The sequence below is a fragment of the Aythya marila genome (assembly GCF_965140915.1).
Source record: "Aythya marila genome assembly, chromosome: 2".
Taxonomy (NCBI): Eukaryota; Metazoa; Chordata; class Aves; order Anseriformes; family Anatidae; genus Aythya; species Aythya marila.
Window position 1 is genome coordinate 145,082,517 of NC_139043.1, and position 19,208 is coordinate 145,101,724.

The following is a 19,208-nucleotide window of genomic DNA, read 5'->3' on the forward strand; positions in this document are numbered from 1 at the left end:
GGCACAGGGTAGGGACAGGCAGCCCAGGCAAGATGTGGGCAGAGCTGGGTTTGATTGCTTCTCCTTCCACTTGGGAAGAATGGCACCATCATACCATTGCCACAGCCCTTCGGATCCCAAATCTCTGCCTACACACAGCTTCTAGGGCTGGCTCAGGAACTAGGAGAAGGTCTGGAGAATTCATTAGACACCCAGTTAACAGAGCTGGAAAAAAAAAGGACACAAGTTTTTCTGGAAAAGCAGGTGCAAGCTCCCAGAGCATATATAGAATTAGAGGACAAATTTTCTAAGCCCTACTACTCACCTTCATCAGACCATCTGAGAGACAGAGTTAGTGACAGCTGAAAAAGAGACGACCGCGAGCAAGGGAAGAGGTATTAAACTGGTTCTTCCCTGAAGAGGGGAAAAAAAAAGTGACTGGTCATTTACTGCCTGCACAACAGGCACCAGAAGAAGCAAGAGAAGATTATAAATTGCTGTAAAATCAGTATTGCTCCTGGGCCCGTGATTTTAAGTATCAAGACAGCTTCTGAAAATGGTTTGAAGCTCTTCTTCATATACACTGGCTGTCACAGCAGGCAATGGATGAAGAGTTCCTGTTACAACCTGCTCGGGCTCTGTAAATTGATGCAGATTCACATTTTGCAGGTGGAGCTGGTGATTGATCCAGTGATTCCTGAGAGACTCTTCCCTGCCACTGCAGAACCAGGCTCGGAGCAAGCACAGGGAGCGGGTGCAGGTTTGGTGGAGGAAGGCTGAGTCCATCCCTGCTCCTCCTCCAGTGCTATGCTAAAACATTTTCAGTTTTAAACAGTTTCAGATCACCAAGGGGAAAGGAAGATCTGAACGAAGTAATGCTGTTCTCACTAAAACATACAGGAAAACTAAAAAGCAGATCACAACGACCCCAACGAGAGCAGCAGACCTGTTAGGAAACTTCCACTAGGAATGCAGAGCCCCCCCCCCCCCCCCCCCCAGTCTTCTCCCCTCTCATGGGTGCAAAACAAACTTTTTACTTAATCACCTGCTAGACTCCAACACTGAGCGATGCCAGTCAAGTCTCAATGAAGACAACTGCTCCCAAAGAGCCCTTCCAGTTGAAGTATGTGAGTTTTTTTGACTTTAAAACAAGCTGAGAGGTCTGCTAGGGTTAACTACAACTAGCCAAAAAAAACAACAACTTGAAAACAGAGGGAAGCATCACTATAAAGAAGCTTTCTACTTTTAACTAACCACTGTAAGGTGATGTGAACACCATAGGGTGAAGAGATTTACCTTTCCTTTACCTCTGAGCAGGCAACATCCTTACACCACTGGTTACAATGCTCATTAATACAGGGATCTACCCATTGTCCTTTAATCCATAGCAAGTTCAGGGGCTGAACACATTTCTTTTAAGAAGTGAACGCAAACATTCCCATGCAAGATGACAGCTTGCAGTGTTTTTGTTCTCAAATGCTGCCTGCAGTTGCCACGACCCCCATCACAAAGGACAACCATCTGACAGGTACTGGTCTAAAGAAACTTGGCCTCAAGAGCTAATCTGAGGTCTAATGGCAGCTCCAAGTTCTGCTCACATTATATTTACTCTTCCTAGATCATGTTCCAGGTGATAAAGGGGTGAGCCACTGCTGCAAACAGCACTCCCTTCATCACCAAAGAAAGTGTGCTTGAAAAACATTAAGTCATCTTTCAATCTTTTCTGAAATGAAAGTCACCTTTCATCTTCTCAGTAATAAGAAAACAGCACATTGTCATCTTTTAGATGTATTTCTGGTTAATATGCACATCTTACATAATTAATTTCATTAATAAAACCACGATGATAGACTCGATACCAGATTTCGAGTCACGTTGTTACTATCCATGGCAAAATAAGAACCTAGGGATGCACAAAACCAAAAGCTGTTTACTACTGCATGCAACAACAGCCCCAAGAGCATCTCCACCAAAATTAGTGCCCTGTCATACCATGGCAAGTACAAATTGATCAATCATCCTAATCCTAGCACAGAGAAGAATATGAATCACCTACCTTTTAAGTATGAAGAGCAGAAGTGAAGATATTAGGTGACCTGTCAGATCAGAAGCTTGAGACTAAATTAAGGTGCACCTCTTCAACTTACTACCTTAACTTACCAAGGCAATGTAGCCTGCCTCCCTGGAAAGGTAAAGACAGACAAACATAAAAACAACCTTACACTAAATTGCAAATATGCTACTCTGCAAGTTAAAGCCCCTCAGTTTTCCTCGGGTGGCACTCAGATGACAAGATGGGTCAAACAGGTCATTTCTCAGTCAGACACTGGCTGCATGACAGTACTAAACTATCAGAGAACAGCTGTTGACAAGACAGAGTGATCGGAAGGAAAGATGAAGTGTTCCAGAACCAGACATTTGAGTTCATATTCCTGGCTCTCCCACTGACCACTTATGCAGCTTGAGCAAAATCAAAAGCATTTGTCACTTTGCTGTATCTGGTGTATTTAGCATGGACTGAGACTTTCCAGCTTAAAAGAGCTCAACAAATTCACGTACCACCTCAGGTATGAGTCCGTGGTCTTCTTCGGCACCTCTATAGTAACAAGCTGAAAAAGTGCAGTCAGATGAAGGACGAGGACCAGTACAGTCTTTTGGATGATGCTAAACTTGTCTCCAAATCATCTGAGGTAACAGACCCTCAAATACTCTGGCTGTTGTGCCTACCGGGCTTGACAGAGGGTGCTGCAGAATACCAAGGTAGCTACTGGGAAATTAACTGATCTCTATCAATCCCACAAAACTCGTGTGAATATACGGATATTTCCTCCCAGAGGACAATAAACAGTGTGAATAGTTGCGTATAGCCCCCAAAAACTGCAACAGGATAATAAACCAGGAAGGACAGACTGTCTAAACTTACGGTGATGAACAGAGACAAAGAAAATATCTTTATGATTTTGCAACTCATCTGAGGAGATGAGACTCCCCCCCAAAACAGGTCACTGTCCTGAGAGTACTTTTGACCAACAGCAGCTGGTGGCACAACGCAGCTGCCAGACACCCTCTGGAGACACGCACATCAGAAGGCTTCTCCTAAACCGCATTATGATTTAGCGAAACGGAGACAATAACAGATTAAAACTTTAATTTAAAACTTTGCCAACAAAAAGTGATTACAAAAAGGGAAATTATCTGTACAAAATAAGAAAGGAGGTACTCGTTTAGCAAGAGACTGCCGCTGTCAGTGTACGCTGGAGGACAAATAGTGCTTCAGGTCAAATGACAGGTGAGAAATGAACAAAGTGAATTTATAATATGCAATTCTACAGTGAATCTTCCATACAGCAATGTAAATTGACTTGAAGCGGCTCAAAGCAAACCAGGACTTACCAGAAGCCAATTTTCCTCACAAATCCTTTCCCTCTTAATTTACAGAGGGAGGATGCACTAAACAAAGCAAGACCCAGCACACCGCACAGGGCCAGGACAAGGGCTTTTGCCGTGCTTCCTCCCACTCACGCCTTCCTTCTGTAACAAAGGAACTGTGCAAGGTGAGTGTACCGGAGTTTCAGCTGAGTCACAGACTACTGCATCTTCACTTTGCAGTTATGTCCTGACTCAAAATGAAGACAAGGTAATACCAGTTTGGAGGCAGTGATATTTTATGTCTAAAAAGACCAGTTGCACCGTGACTCCTCTAAAGCTGATGGTTCTGAAACTTTTCGAGTTGGCCATCAAGTAGCAGGTGCTGGTCAACAACAGGTTAGTATTTACAACACTGAAGTCCTCTTTTCCACCCACCGTTTTCTACAGAGACAGACGGAGACAAGAACATCTTCAAAACTTATCACTGAATGGACAGAAATGGCAGGTTCTCTCTGAACTCCACGCTCCTGTACAATCTAAGCACTCACTGTGATCATTACCAGTTTTCCACATTTGTCCACAAGCCAGATCAACGAAAGGGAGCTGCAACAATGACATGGAGCATGCATATTTTGCAAGCAAGCCAGCTGAAGACTTCCAGTCTGACTGCTGATTTTCCACCCAGTTTCACATCGAGAAGTATTTACAAGTTTATCAACCTTCATTAGCCACGTTTAGTGAAGGAAAAAAAAAAAAAACAGAGTAATAAAAGCGTTCTGGCCCAGATTCACTTCACCTACTTATCAATACCTGAGATACCTACGCTGGGGCAGAACAGCCTGCTGTGCCCTACCCACCCAGTAAAAAGAAAGACAAAAAGCAAAAGGGAAATTCAAAGACTTGGATCTCATCCTAGTGACAGTGCTTTTTCCTCCTACTATAAAAAAAAAAAAAAAAAAAAAGGGGCAACCATATTCCAGCTTAGGTTAAGCGTCATTCACATGAACCTAAGCCTTCCATTTTCACTAGCAGCTCCCACCCAGGGAAGTTGAGGGATGGTTACTTTTTTTTTTTTTTTTTTCTTTTTTAAGAATCCTAAGAGACATGCACGAGTCCTCCTTATAACTGGGAAAACGGAGATAAGGAATAAGTTTGCTCGGATTCATACAGTAAGTCAGTAACTAGCTAGCGTTACAGCTTCCTGGATCTCAGCCCTGTGCTCTGCCCACAGGAACCCAGTACTAGGAAACCTGCACAGAATCATTTCCCTCTCCATGTCAAAAAGCTTTACAAGAAAAATACAGACGCTAATAAATAGTGTACGTAGTTTCTCATTCACCAGTGAGAGTCCTGTAGTAAAAAAAAAAAAAAAAAAAAAAATCTGTTCTATTTTATCTTGAACCTGGAAAAGTTTATTTCCAGCTTTGATTCTTTGATGTCTTAAAGCTTTTAAGAGAAAGTCGTAGATTCAGTTAATATAAACATAATGCTGTAGTCAGAACCCTTTAACCACAATGATATGTTACATTTTCTAGCTGTAAATTACTATTTGTGCTATCCAATTTTACAATCAAAACAGAAACCTTGAAGCCAAGAATTCAAAGATCTCAGGAAGAAAACAATCCAGACAGCTTCAATTTAAGTAGAGCAAGCCTTGTACATGACATGAAGAATTTATCATTTCAGTTCTGAGTATCTGTTATTGCCATATCAAACGAAAGCCCTCTTTTCCTTAGTCTTGCCCATCCCGTGCTGTAGCAGGTTGGACAAATGATGCATGGCAAGAAAAAATTGCTCTGGAAATATAGCTTAGTCGTGGAAATAAAACATTTGTACTTTACTTTATGAACACGGCACAGAAATATCGCTTAAGTAATGTTTCCAAAGACCCTGGGACTTAAGCACAGCTATGAAAAAATCAGCTTCCTAAACTCTGGGGTTAGTTTGACCCAACTGCCATACACCGGATTCTTACTTCTACTCTGCAGCTGAAGCTTTTAATTACCAGGTGGGACAGAACATCGTTAGCTTGCTCCATCGCATCACAGAAGGAGATGGCAAAATGGATGCCTGTTGTGACAGACAGACAATACTGTACAAAGGCAGCTTTTTTTTTTAATGGCAGAATCAAATTGGACACTACTGGACAACCTGGAGTAAGATCTACTTTTTTTCCCTTCTGGACTTTGTAATTTTCTCTTGCACCAGAAAAATTCTTCCCAATCGGTTATATCCAACAGCACTATAGAGAGCTCAGTTCTTTAGCAAGCTCTGCACCAGGAAGGATCAGTCCTAGAAGCAATTAAAAACAAGGAGTTGCTGTTTTCCAAGGGCAGATGTTTTTCACTGGTCACCTAGCCGGAAACCTTGGCCCCAGTTGTGTCTTCCACCACCCTGCTGATCTTCCGCAGCTCTTCTCATGCTAGCAGGTGGGACACCAAAGCCCGACACTCCTCCTCTCCTGTTTGGCAGCCAGCGGTACCTAGGATGAGCCAGAAGAAAAGAAGTTTAAGAAATAGCTGTAGCTTGGAGGTAATTACCAGACAATTTTTCCATGGACTTCCTTTCAGCTGCTAGACTTTGCATTACAACTAGCTTTTGATAGCAGTACCTCACAGGATTCTTTCCAAATTTAAGACCCCAGTACACTGAGAAGTAGAAATCCTGGGGAACTTACATCCCTAGGATGTGGTTATATGAACAATGATCCAAGCTAAGGGAAAAGACAGATGATAAGGGAGTCTCATTGTTCAGAATGAATGCTGTGATATAAACTTAATTCCCCTCACTTCTCTTCCTTTTTTTTTCCTGGAGAAGTAATAAAAAAACCAGCAAATTACTTATGAGCATCTCTCTCCAATAGTTACAAAGCTCCTGCTACCACAGCATCCAATTATCTCACTGCTCCCTAAATAAACCTTCCTGCAGAACTGTGGACCAGAGACCAAGGGAAACAGGCTCAAGCATGCAGTGTTTTTGCTGAAATCAAAGTTCAAGTGACCTGGCCGGAGCAAATCAGGGCTGTAAGACCTTATCATCCAACTTAGGCTACCAGCTAAACATAGGGATCTAAAACACAGCTTCTGCAGGTACCAGTGGGATGTCTGGGATGCTATCACTGCAGAGTCATTTCAGGTCTACAATAAATAGGTAATTATGCTGAGCCCCTGGAAGGCTCTTCCTGAATCTCTTCAAGAAAATCTGAGCCCCAAACATAAAAACCAGATTCCTTTATAGAAGAAAAATGATCCTGTATAATCTTCATTACACTAAATGTATCTGTAATTCATGACAGCAGCTTTTTCTTTTTCATAAAACTTTACAGTACAGAAGCAGAATTTATTTCACTCTAGAGGTGTTTTCAGTACTTCTATTCCTGCTTCTCAAATATAGAGAAAAATTAAATACACATATGAGGAATCAAGAGAATTGCATATAATCAACAAGATTGATGGTAGTTTCAGAGCTGTTATTACCCTGAAAGACATTTTAAAGCAACATTTGTCTTCTAATCTTTAAGGAAAACCAGGTTTAGCAGTAGGGCTTGCAAACACAAAGCTTCCCTTCTCGTTAAAACTTGCAGAGGAAATATAATGGCAATTCAACTTTGCATCTTTTAATCTTTTTAAAGGACAAACTATTAATTAATTGAATTGCTAACTAAGGTTTGGTAGAGGAAAAAAATATTTACAACCCAAAAGGGATGAGGACAAGGGGAACTGAAGCTACAATCTTCAGCTTCTGATCTTAATATTTCGGTGCCAAAAAACAACGATTAAGTTACAAGGAAAGCACTTCAGAATCCAAGACCTGAAGTCTCAGCCAAGGTGACTTGTACCAACTGCAGAGTTGAGTTCGTATTATGGCACTTAAATCTGCAACAGACTTCTGTTGTTGTTACAGCTTGCTAAACTGGTAGCTATTGCAATGATACATGGACATACAGATAAAAGATCACTTACAAGAGAAAATTTTTAAAAGAATGTGATGGATTCTTTCTGATAATTGGCAGGGAGGTCTCTTTACTATAGAGTAATTCACTAGCAGAGGTGTAACCTTTACTCTTGTTCTGAATAGTGGGTAAAGGACACGAGCAACCTGTAGTGGTAACAAAGAACACCGGCCATCTGCAAGAAACTCAACGTTTTTGAGGGCTCAATCTATACACAGCAACACAATCACTACCATAGTCTGAAGCAGACTAAGTTTAACGAAGTATTTTACACCTTGCAATCCTAGCAAATTTATGTCCTTATAAACAACCCAAAAAATTGGTCCAAATACATGGTGAGACAAAGCACAAAGCCAGCTTACAAGAACTGAGGTGTGGACAGAAAATTCCTTCCTCCCAAATCCATCGGGTATTTGAACATTAAGAAGAAATACAGGTGTCCAACCAGATTTCCTATCAGCTCATTGATGACTCTGCAAAGCAAAAGAAAAAAAGAGGAGTTTCACATGCCATCTTCCACAAAAAGAACTGAGTGACCATCTTCTGCCAGCTACTATTGTTCACCTGCCATGGGCTCTGCCAGGGCCATGAGCCACGGAAAATTCCCCTTTCCTCAGCATTTTGCAGCCACTTCTTTAGAAGGGCCAGCTTGCAGTGCCAACACATCAGCAGGCTGTTCCACCCTCCCTTCCAAGCCATCTCTGCAGACTGTACTGAAAATGCAATTAAATGCTTGTTTACCTCAGGGAATTAGACCGTATAGCTATTAGTGTCTGAAATAATAGTCTGCAGAGCTTGAGAAGTTACGGCTGTTTTTGCTGGACAACCTGTCTCCCGCTGTACTGTTTTGTTCCCAATTGTGCAAGAGCACTGCTGAATGGAGGCCCTTGAGTATTTGCTGTCATGCATAGAAACAGCAGGTATCTAACAGCAAGCAGTTTTCTCGAGTGACGGATGAGTCAGTGGGAGGCACAGCCAGGAAAAGGGAATTTGGTTTTGCTGCACTCGTATCTCCTCCTCTTATAAACCCAGCACATCGCTTGCCACTGTCACCAGCTGTGCTACAGCGTCACCAAGAGGCCCCCGTCAATACAGGGCACCGGTGGGAAAGGCTGAGCACAAAGAGGGGATTTCTGCATGAGAGCACTTAAAGAAATGCAGTACCAACCACCAGATAGAGAAAGTGCTAATATGGCACCCCGCAGGCTTGTTATTGCCATTTTCCTTGTTTCACAAGCCGATAAAAGCTTCACACTGAAGGAGATTCTGATGGAACGAAGTAACAACACTTATCAGAGGCAAGCTAAGTTGTTTCTAAAACCAGTAATAATGGCTCATCACATGGGATGAAATCTTTCTTCACTGGTCATCATGCTTTTAGCAAGGAAAAGGCCTAACGCATGGATCTACTAGAACATAAATCAAATTCTTATTACTTTCTCCTCACCTACACTCTCTAGTTCCCACATCCTCATCTCCCTCTTTGCATTTATCTTAATCACCATATGACACTGAGAGGGATCAATCCAATTATACAACTTTAAGCCTCTTATTTTAACATTGCTGCAAAATTCAGGAATAAGAAACAGCTGCAAAAGCCTTTGTAACTTCAAATCGGTCACATCTGTTAATACGTACGATCCACCAATGATGTAGTTGAATCCCAGGATAACCCATGGCAGGTAACAGGCCTGAAAAAGAATGCAGAAAATGTAAATTCAAGTGGATTACTACTTAAACCTGCTCAAACTCCACTGCACTAGTATGTATGATGAGAACCTCAACGTTTTAGCATCACACAAATCCTAATATATTAAGTAGATTCTAACTAATAAGGTAGAATACTCTAAACTGAGTAATCACTAACATGCTTAGACAAATCATACTGACTTAAATATTTAAGTACGTGTGCCTTTTGCAGTCTATGTTTCATGCCAAGCTTACATCTGAAACATCTTTTCAGCAAAGCCACACTGAGTGACACCATATGAAAGACCAAGAGACTTGTCTCTGCTGCTTCTAAACAAGTGTATAGTTTTATGAGAGCATGGGACATCTTTAAGGGGAAAAAATACTTATATTTTGTCTCTCAATCCCTTCACATGCATCTTCCAGGCAAAAACCTTTCCAACGACCTGTTTGATTTACCTTAAATCTTGTTCCAAACCAAAACGATACAATCATGTCTCTGTTCAGCTGGGCCCATACGTAAAGTACTGACATGATGAGTGGAATCATCAGCAACTGTAATATTAAAAACAAAATAAAAGAGGCAAAAAGTTACCATAACCTTCACGGAAGTCTAAGAAACTTAGGCAGCAAGAGGCTAGAAGGTTCAAAAATGGTTTAAAAGAATGATGCATCAGCGAAGTCTTTAAAGATTGCCCCAGAAACTCTGCCACCACACCTCGTGGTTCTGCTCACAAGATCAGGAAGCTAAACAAGAGAACATCCTGGGTCATTCTCTTTTGCTGTGTTGGAAAACACTTTGCTAATGAAGACAGTGCCCCATTAGGCTACAGTATGATAGCTGAGATGAGCACGGAAGCCAAAATAGGTGGTGGTGCAATTCCTGATACAGGTATAAAATGATTAAACACATGTTAAAAATGCCTATGTCCCAAGCCGTGTAGCTACAGCAGCACAAGACCAAAGCAAAGGGCTCCAAAGCAACCTGCACTACGCAGAACAGCAGCCGTGGCCAATTCCAATGCTCCCAGCTGCTGGGTAGCACACCTACAACAATCAGCAATGTTTGTGCCATGTTCGTTTCTATTTACAGTCCAAGGTAGTAACCCCAACACATCCTCATCTGGGGCTAAGCCAGAGGTGTCACGGCAAAGCATCACAACCTGATTAGGCAAAGCTCTTGGAAGAGCTTCAGGTCACCCCCTGCTCCGTGCTGGGAGAGGAGCCTGTTCCTAATACTGCCCCCTACTGCAGCTGTACTTCAGCTGATTGGAGTATTTTGGTGAAACAGATAGAAAGGGCTATTTCAGGTACCTGCTGCTGATTTCTGAACCAAAAAGTGTGCTACCAGCACTGCCATAACCAGACTTTACACCGCAAACCAGCTGGGGTGACTGGAAGAGAGGATAAAACTCATCCCTTCAAGGGTGGCACTAATTCACAGGCTCCGCTTTAAAGCTGCCATACCAGAGCCAACCCGGCCTTCCCCAAGCCTGAAGTTTCACCAGCCTGAGTCTGACTCTTCACACAAGCACCTTAAATTCTTTATTAAAATTATTTTATTTCAATGAAAAAACAAATGTTTCTCAAGTATTTGACATAGGAGGCCCAGATGTCCTACTCTATCATCTCACTTTTCAAGTCATTCATTCTACACAACCAAAAACCCTAGTTCTAACAAAAATACATTTCTATACCAAACAATTGACTCTCTTTTAAGCAGTACCTTGTGTGCAGACTTAAAACAATTTTAGCTTTATTTTTAAAAAGATACAAACCAACAGAGTCTAAAATTCAAACAGCATGACATCAGCCTTTTTTTGAACAATTTGGTGGAGTCTTCCCCACAGCAAAAGAGAATGAACTGCAAAATTATGGACATCCCTTCACAGAATTCAATCCCGACTGCAGATGCATAATCATTATTTCTGTCTACCAGAGGAGCCCGATAAATGATCTCATAAATACTAAGATAATCTTGCACAGAGCATTAGAGATATTGGTGCAGGCTTTGGGTGATGGGGACAGAAATAAGATGAGGATGGAACAGCAGAGGCAGGCTGAAGGCACGCAGTTGTATCTGATGCTCTGCTGTATTCAAGAAATGCTTCCTTTATTTCCACCCCCCTTAACATCTGGGCAGATAAGAGCTCCCTCATTGAAACTCCTTCTTCAGACTGCTATTTAATCATTCTTGTGAGGATTTTGCACTTCACAGTTCTGATAGGAATCTGAAGCTGTACTTTTCACAAAAAGAGCTTCTGTCAGCAAGTAGAAGGACTGAATTTGAGAAGACTAACGAACCCAGGAACCATTTTTAGCTTAAAAAAGTAAGAATGCAGATCCACATTCATTAGAGGAAACAGTACATGGATGAAATCTTGGGTCCACATCAGTGACAGGCAGAAACTTCCTGACTGTGAAAGCTGCTTCTCGCTCCTTGACTCCCTAACTAGGTTATGGATGGAAGATTCAGAAACGAGCTTGTGATGGCAGCTGAGGTTAACCCAAACTACTCAAACTCAAAAAGAAACAATAATACACACAGAGCCAGTCTGTTTTGACATAAACTAAACCAACCTACCTTAAGCATGCTCTGTGTTTACGTAGATAATGCTGGCTAAAAAGCCATTAAATAGTCTGAGACCCTCATTAAATAGTCCGAAAGCTGAAGACTTATTTTTAAAAATCTGCACTGCACTTACCTGCATGTCCATGGCCAAGCCAGTTATCTGTCATTTTGCCATTAAGGAAAAAGCAGCAAAACCTGACAGACTTGAAGGAAAAAAAGAAGCTACACACACACTGAACATAAACGGGAAGGCCTTTAATTTAAACACTTACAATGAAAACAATGTTCTTGGGAAGTATTAAGTCAGGCACTGGAAAAACGAAAAACCTCCAGTGATCTACAGACTTGCACACTTAGCTTGAAAGGCTACTGAGAAGTGATTGATGTACAGGAACTATCACCTCAAGCCATTACCCCAGCAGCTGGCAGATGCGCTGGCCTCCCTCCACGATGAAACTGGCCAGCTACAAACTCAGCCAGTCCTTTCATAACAGCAGGTCATTTCTTCCACTAGTTTTTGGTGCTTTGTTTGTATTATAAAGACTAAAATGCCTTTGTAACAAAAGAAATACCAAATCAGACGAAAATATCTAATATTGCTACTAGGTCATAGAAAATGAATGATTTCTTAAGGACATTTTTAACATCACTTTCCTGCCTTGGAACTCAGACGGTTTGCTTGCTGTAGTAACTGCTGGGCAGAAACAATTACTGAAGAATTTTGCTATGATCAGAATGTTTTCAACAGTTCACGAACGCACGTACAATGGCACCGAGCTCCTTCCCAGCTCAGGCATCCAGCTCACCCCTTACATCATCTACGGAACAAGCACCTGGAAGCTTTCAAATGACCACTTTGAACGTCAAGACACAATCAGACTCCTCTCATAGCTCACAGCCAGCAGCCTGCAACCACAACGAGGCTGATGGGTTTCTTAACAACACAACTAAACACAGGTTGCTTTCCCAGTACAGCTGCGGCTCAACAGGACTAGCAGGAATAACAATTCCCTCTCCATGCAGTGGAATGTAACCAGAGATGGTTACTCTATTGATAAAGGCAGCAGCATTTCTACACAGTAGCTTGCCCGGCTGTATCTGGTTCATGCTATCATTGCTCCCTTTTTTTCTACCAGTTGTGCCACTGCAAATTGCTGCAAGGAGGCCAGGAGTGGCACAACCAGAATGGGAACGCCTCCAGGGATGGAGATTCCACACCCTCTCTGGGCAGCCTTCACCTGTCTATGACCAGTGCCACAGTAAAAAGGTTCTTTCTTGTATTTAAATGGGATTGTCTGTGGTTTATTTTGTGTCTGTTGCCCCTCAGTCTTTCTGAGGACCAGAGAAGTCTGGCTCCTCCTTTAATCCTTCCCCATTAGGTAGCTACGCACATGGATGAACCCCTGAACCTTTTCTTCTCCCGTGCTGCATTCCCAGCTCCCTCAGACTCTCCTCATACAATGTTCCAGCTCCTCAGCCGTCCTTACAGTCCTTCACCGGACTCGCTCCAGTCTGTCTGTGCTTCTCCTGTACCAGAGCTGGGCAGAGAGAAGCCACCACCTCCCTCAACCTGCTGGCAACGCAGCCCAGAAGGCTGTTGGCCACCTTTGCCACAAGGGCACATTGCTGGCTCCTGGTTAATTTGCTGTCCTCCAGGAGTGCCGTGGCCTTTTCTGCAGAGCTTTGCAGGCAGCGAGTCCCCAACCCGTCCTGGTACATGGGGCTGCTCCTCCCCAGAGGCAGGACTTAGCACTTTCCTGTGTTGGGCTCCCCAAAACCCCCGACCAGCCCATTTCTCCAGCTTGTCAGGATCCCTCTGAGTGGCAGCACAACCGTCTGCTACCAGCAACTCCCAGTTTTGTGTTTGAAACCTAACGAGACTCAGGAAGTTGGCTCAGTGCAGATGACTCAGCACTGCTTTCACAGCCTTAGCTGACTTGTACCCAGCAGGTAAGGGTTGAGGTTATGAGGTAACCCCAAATTCCCAACTGAGGGAACAGCAGAGATCAGACCTGCTTGCACGTGGCAGCTTAAGCACACTAAAACTCACTCCTAGCCCATGCTGCAAGAAGTGGCTACTGGAAGTAATACAGTGAGCACTACAGAAGCTCTTGCAGCACGAGTGAAGCTTTACGAAGCACAACTCCACTCCTCAAATTACAAACCTGTGTTAGCACACGTATTACTGTTGTCCCTGCAAGCCACTCACTACGTTTCCAGGAAGACAGAAGTTTACCTATAAACTTTTACTACATTGTAGAACTGTTAGCTGCTAAAACTTGGTCTTTCAACATATTTCAGACAGAAATATTGGAACCAAAATATTCTAAAAGCTTCATGATATGATAAACAGAAGGATACAACAATGCAGATCCAGTTGAACAGGAGCATGAACATGTAATCTGCTGGCCTTCCATCAAAAGCCCCTGGAAATAAAAAGAATTGTTAGGACAGGTGTGGTATCTTGGTTAAAAAATTAAGACTTTATCTTCTGAAGTCTAAGAAAACTTCAGCTGATGAGAATTACACTAACTACTGCCAGTGGTTTATTATCTTTACTTTTTAAGTTTAAAAAGCTTTATAACAACCTTCAAGACCAAAATTTAAGACCTATTGCATTAAGTGTACACACAACAGCTCTGCAAAAAAAAAAAAAAAAAAAAAAAAAAAAAAAAACAACTAACAAACAACATGCTAACTCTGGAAATAAGTAGTTTTTACTTCACAAGACTTCAAATTGGAGAAGTTGCCAGTCAGAAGCACACAATAAAAAAGTGTACGTACAGAGCAAAAGCAGAGATGCAAAGTTGATCAAGTCACATGAAAGCTACTCCTTACTTAGGAAAATTGCATCCTTTTTGCATCATCTGGTCAGGCTCAAGAGATGTGACTTTTTACACTCCAGGGAAGTTAACGTATGTAACAGAGAGTATAAACGTGCCATGCATTCTGTTCCTTCATCCAATCTGACCTGCTTGTCTGATTGCCTGTTTAAAACATGTCAGCTTTTTCCAGGACAGTGGAAAAAAAAACTAATAACATTCCCTGCAGGTCACAGAAAATGAAATTATCTTTTGATGCCCTCTTCAGTTTATGAGCTGGCAGAGAGAAGGCTTAAAAAACAACCCCCCAACTCTTTGTGAACATGAAAATTACAGGCTCTCAATCTTGCAGTCCATGGCACAGACCTCAGCATTTGAGCCAGATTCCTATCAACTTCCATATCACCTCACACAGGCAAGGAAAGACCAAGAATTCTGCTGAAACAGATCCAAAACACCACAAGCAAGCTGATTTACTTGCTAATAAACATCAAAATATCCCAAGAGGACACTGTAATATTAGCACAATGTGGCTTCCTACAACTATTTTACAGGTCTTCAAGAATCTAAAGAAAACATACCCATTTTTAGCATTCTTTTTAAATAAATGGAGTGACTCAGCCTGCGTAAAAACACTAAAATGGCAACCTTGTTTTAAGTTTATTATTTAAGTTTAGCCACGCAAGTTATATGACAGGAAAAAACAAAAACACTTTGAAGAAGTCTTCTGGAAAGTTTTAAAGCTGGAGAACTCCATCAATTGGAGTTTTCTCCTTATTGTTGCCATACAAATGAAACAAATAGAAAGGAAGCTGACTAACACTGACTAACACTGAGGAATTCCTCCAGAACATGAAGAAATAAAGGAAATAAAAAGTTTCTAATATCTCATTATTTAGAAGTTTAGTAACTAGCAAGACAATCTATTTAAGTTGAATTTCCAGTTCATATTTAAGAAAACTGAGCTACAGGCTCCCAAGAAGTTCAGCACAGGACTGAGGAGCCCACTGCATCCAGCAGGGCCCAGGAGAAATCCAGCACCTGGCGAGGAGCTGCAGGCTCAGAATCTCATCATTCATACTGCTGGCAACAACGAATATTCCCACTGCGGTCTCCCTGGTGGCATTTGTTACGTTCTTCACCACCAGAAACAAAGCAAAACCATGTCAATCCCATTTTCCTTAGGTAGCTGGACATCAGCTCGTCAGGAAAACACAACCACAGTCTAAAGCCATATGGTTGTGGTGTTTTTTTAAGCAACTGAAGCTCTTCCCTTAATAAATTTGAAGTTAGCACGCAACACTAGTGCATGCTCAAAGCCGTGTACAACCCTGAAAACAGTAATTTCACTTCCTCAGTTTCACTGATAAAAGGAGGCAGGTCTATGCTGATTTCAACCTCTAAACGTATCAGCAACTTACACACAGCAACTTCCCACTTGCAGAAGTGCAAAGGATCCAAGAAGTTTTTGCAGAAAGGAAGCACTGACCTAATCCAGAACTTCGGTTACACTAAGAAAAATTAATCTTGATCTTGCAGGTGAACTGCATTGCCTCACACAACAACACAGCTGACTTCTCAGCTTCAGAATCCAGATGTATGTGGCAGGAATGTAAATTCACTGCTGAAAGACCTGACTTCCTTCCATGAGCCACCTGCCATAGCAGAGATAACTACAGTATTTTTTTTAGTATAAGCAGTGATGTCTTATGATTTGCATATATTGATCGAGAACTCTTATTTCATGTAGCATGTGTTCATAACCTTTTACACCAAAAGGCTTAAAGAGAAGGAGGAGCTGGTTTTAGCAACTGAACTGCCACGTGCTTTCATTGAGAAACAGCCAAATGCAATGGGCACCCTCCTCCATTTCCCTGTTACTTGACTTAAAAAAGGGATCCCACAATGCTCTCTGGAAGACAGGTTGACTGCGGACCTCTTCTCCACCCACAGGGGTTCCCAAATTTCCTCCACTTCCACTTATACCATCAGGTCTAAGGCTCCATTAAAACTACACTGGAATTACGTTCATAAATGCTTTCAGTTTTTTCATTTTTTTTCAGTTTGGCTTCCTAAATTTACTTGATTTGAAATACTTTTTGCTAGTTTTAATGAACTCTGTGATGCAAAAAAGTCCCACGTGAAGCTACCTCATAACAACAATCTCTTTTTAGAGATAGAAACCCAACCAGTTCCTTAATATTTTCACATTCCTGTTTGACAGAAGGATACGCTTCATTTGTACAAAGGTCTCTCTCAATTCAACATATGCTACAGAACAATACAAGTAAGCCCCATTGCTTTCAAAATAAAAGGAAAAGCTGAAATGGTTACAAATTACACGTGCTCTACCATACTTCAATGTTAAAGGACATAAGATACAAGAAAAAAGAAGTAAAGCTGTCTTCTTGTCTCTCTCCCTCGTTTCCTGAAATCAATGATTAGAAGCACCACACCTTCCCATTGAAAGGAAATATCACGTTCAGATCCTAAATGAACAAGCTCTGTGCCACAGGCAAAGAGGCAGTGACACAAAATCAGTTTTTAGAGCAGTTTTCCCTTTGACTGAGAGAAGTGGGCACAGAGATGAGCCATCTTTCTCCCAGTTCTACCCAGACCTGCCACAGTCCCATCATCAATCCCAACAGAAGCTGTTTGGCAATGCTTGGTCTCTATCAACTCCGGGCAGAGTTTCCCACATGCACACACCTTCACGGACAATGTACCTGTTTCTAATCGTGATGAATATTGGTACAGGAAATACAAATTCACCAAGTAGAGAAAACCTGTCCCGGGTCCCACTGGGAAGAAGAAAGTTGCAGTTATCGGCCGCCAGATCTGTCCAGAGGAAAAGAGAAGGACACATTTATACATTGCAGAATGCTTTCATATGCACAGCTTTTTTTGTTCTGCCTTGCTACCAATTAATTGCAAAAACAACAAAAAAAAAAAAAATGGAAAAGCAACTACTGCTGCTTCAGCAGCCTCTACAGTTGGTTTTTAATCTGATGAGCAAAGCTGTTAAGACTACAGCTGAAGTCACCCAACTTTCAGGAGCACTTCCATCACATCTTCACAGTATTGAGTCTTTATCGTGGTGCAAAAGAGGTCTGCTTGCAATGATGCTGGCCTGTTTTAAAGGCATCTGTACGGAACCCTCTCTAACCTGTTTGAGGCAGGATCTCACAAGCAGCCTTCAGCATATGTTTTCAGACAGCACAAGCTACTCTGAGCTTTTTCCTACCTGCTTTAGAGTCTCTCAGCCATTGGTATTATGCACAGAGAACAGCAGCATGTAGCCAGGATAGAAAATGTCTGGCCATTTAAGAATGAGCTCGATATTGAATGGGCAACATTTCCAAATAGCTCTTTAGGCTCCTGAGCATCATAGTTCCAGAAGGATTAACAGAACTACAGAAAACACAGTCGCTTAAGCTATTACATTTTGGAGAAAATACATGAAGCAAACAGACAGCGAGGTTTTTTTTCGTTGTTGTTGTTCACTCAGTCTTTTTTACTAGTGATGCAATGAGCACATCTAAACCTAAAGGAGGGGCGATCTTTGCTTCCTTCACTTTCATTTTCAGTTCAACCATGGGGCAATCCACTCAAACATCTGCGTACCAAAAAAATGAACCTGTGACCTCCTAACAGGAGAAGGAAAGACCGCGTCTGCCTTGTGAGCAGCCTCAACATTTCTAACACAGAGGACCAACGTTATTCTGAAGCTCCAGGACTTCAGCAGTCAACCTACGTCAGCCATACCCAGGCTGACAATCCCCAAACGTGACCTTTTACATTCAGAACACGAGCATAAAGCGCTAAGGGCCACAAAAAGCACTTTTTATGCATAAAATTCACCCTGATATGCCCAGACCCAGCTCGCTCTGGGGGCAGCTGCGTGCCTGCCTGCTCACCCACCGTGGCGTAACAGGGGCCAAGCACGTCACCTGCAGCTACCGCCACGCTTTTTATGATTTTAAGCATGAAAACACGAGGATGAGAGGTGAAAAAACTCCAAAAAGCTCAACCTCGCCCCCCTGTCTGCCTCGCAGGGGCCCTGCGGACCCAGCCCGTGTCACCTTGGAGGCTGCAGGGCGGGGGCCGGCCCCAGCACAGGCTGGTGCAGGAGGGCTCAGCGCCCCCTCAGGCCGGGGAAGGGCCGGGTGGGTGCCCGGGGCCGCCCCGGGGCCTTTCGCCCTCACAGAGGGGCCAAACCCCGGCTTGCAGCCCACCGCCCCGCCGCCGCGCACTACAACTCCCAGCGTGCCTTGCGCGCCGCACCCCCTTGCTTTCTATGGGGGGAGCGGCGCGAGGCACGCCGGGAGCTGTAGTGCGGCCCCTACCTGGAAGCGGTTGATGAAGGCGTCGGGCCACAGGAAGAGGTAGACGGGGCTGACGAGGCCCAGCTTGCCGACCAGCGGCACCGCGATGGAGCCGGCGAACCAGTAGCGGGTGATGAGCGGGATGCTCCGGAACCAGTCGCCTAAGTCCGACATGGCGCCGCCGAGGCCTCCCTCAGGTGAAGGGAAGGGACGGGCGGGGAGCGGCGGGGCCGGGGCCGGGGCCGGCGGAGGAGGAGGGAGGGAGGAAGGAGCCGGGGGGAGGCCCCGAGCCCAGACGTGGCGCCGCCGAATTCGGCCCCGCCGCCGCCGCTTCCGGCCCCGCCCCGCTCCGGAGCCCGTTGCCAGGTGACGGGCGGGCTCCGCCACCCCCGCGGGGCGGAAACTACATCTCCCAGCACCCCCCGCGGCTCCCAGGCGGGGACTGTTCCATCCCATCCTATCAGAGGGGGGGATCACCCTCCTGTTTCCTATTTCCCCCT

General features: G+C 43.4%; 1 protein-coding gene across 1 annotated transcript; it reads right to left on the reverse strand.

Moving 5' to 3' along the window:
- Window positions 1–3,112: 3,112 nt before the first annotated feature.
- Window positions 3,113–19,006, reverse strand: DERL1 (derlin 1). The gene is made up of 8 exons (XM_082755027.1): window positions 18,730–19,006; window positions 17,110–17,221; window positions 13,923–13,987; window positions 11,695–11,721; window positions 9,449–9,544; window positions 8,939–8,991; window positions 7,663–7,773; window positions 3,113–5,830 (listed from the first exon to the last, which is right to left on the reverse strand). Exons 1-8 carry the CDS (start codon window positions 18,880–18,882, stop codon window positions 5,692–5,694), a joined length of 756 nt encoding a protein of 251 aa, XP_082611153.1. The 5' UTR covers window positions 18,883–19,006; the 3' UTR covers window positions 3,113–5,691.
- Window positions 19,007–19,208: the final 202 nt, after the last annotated feature.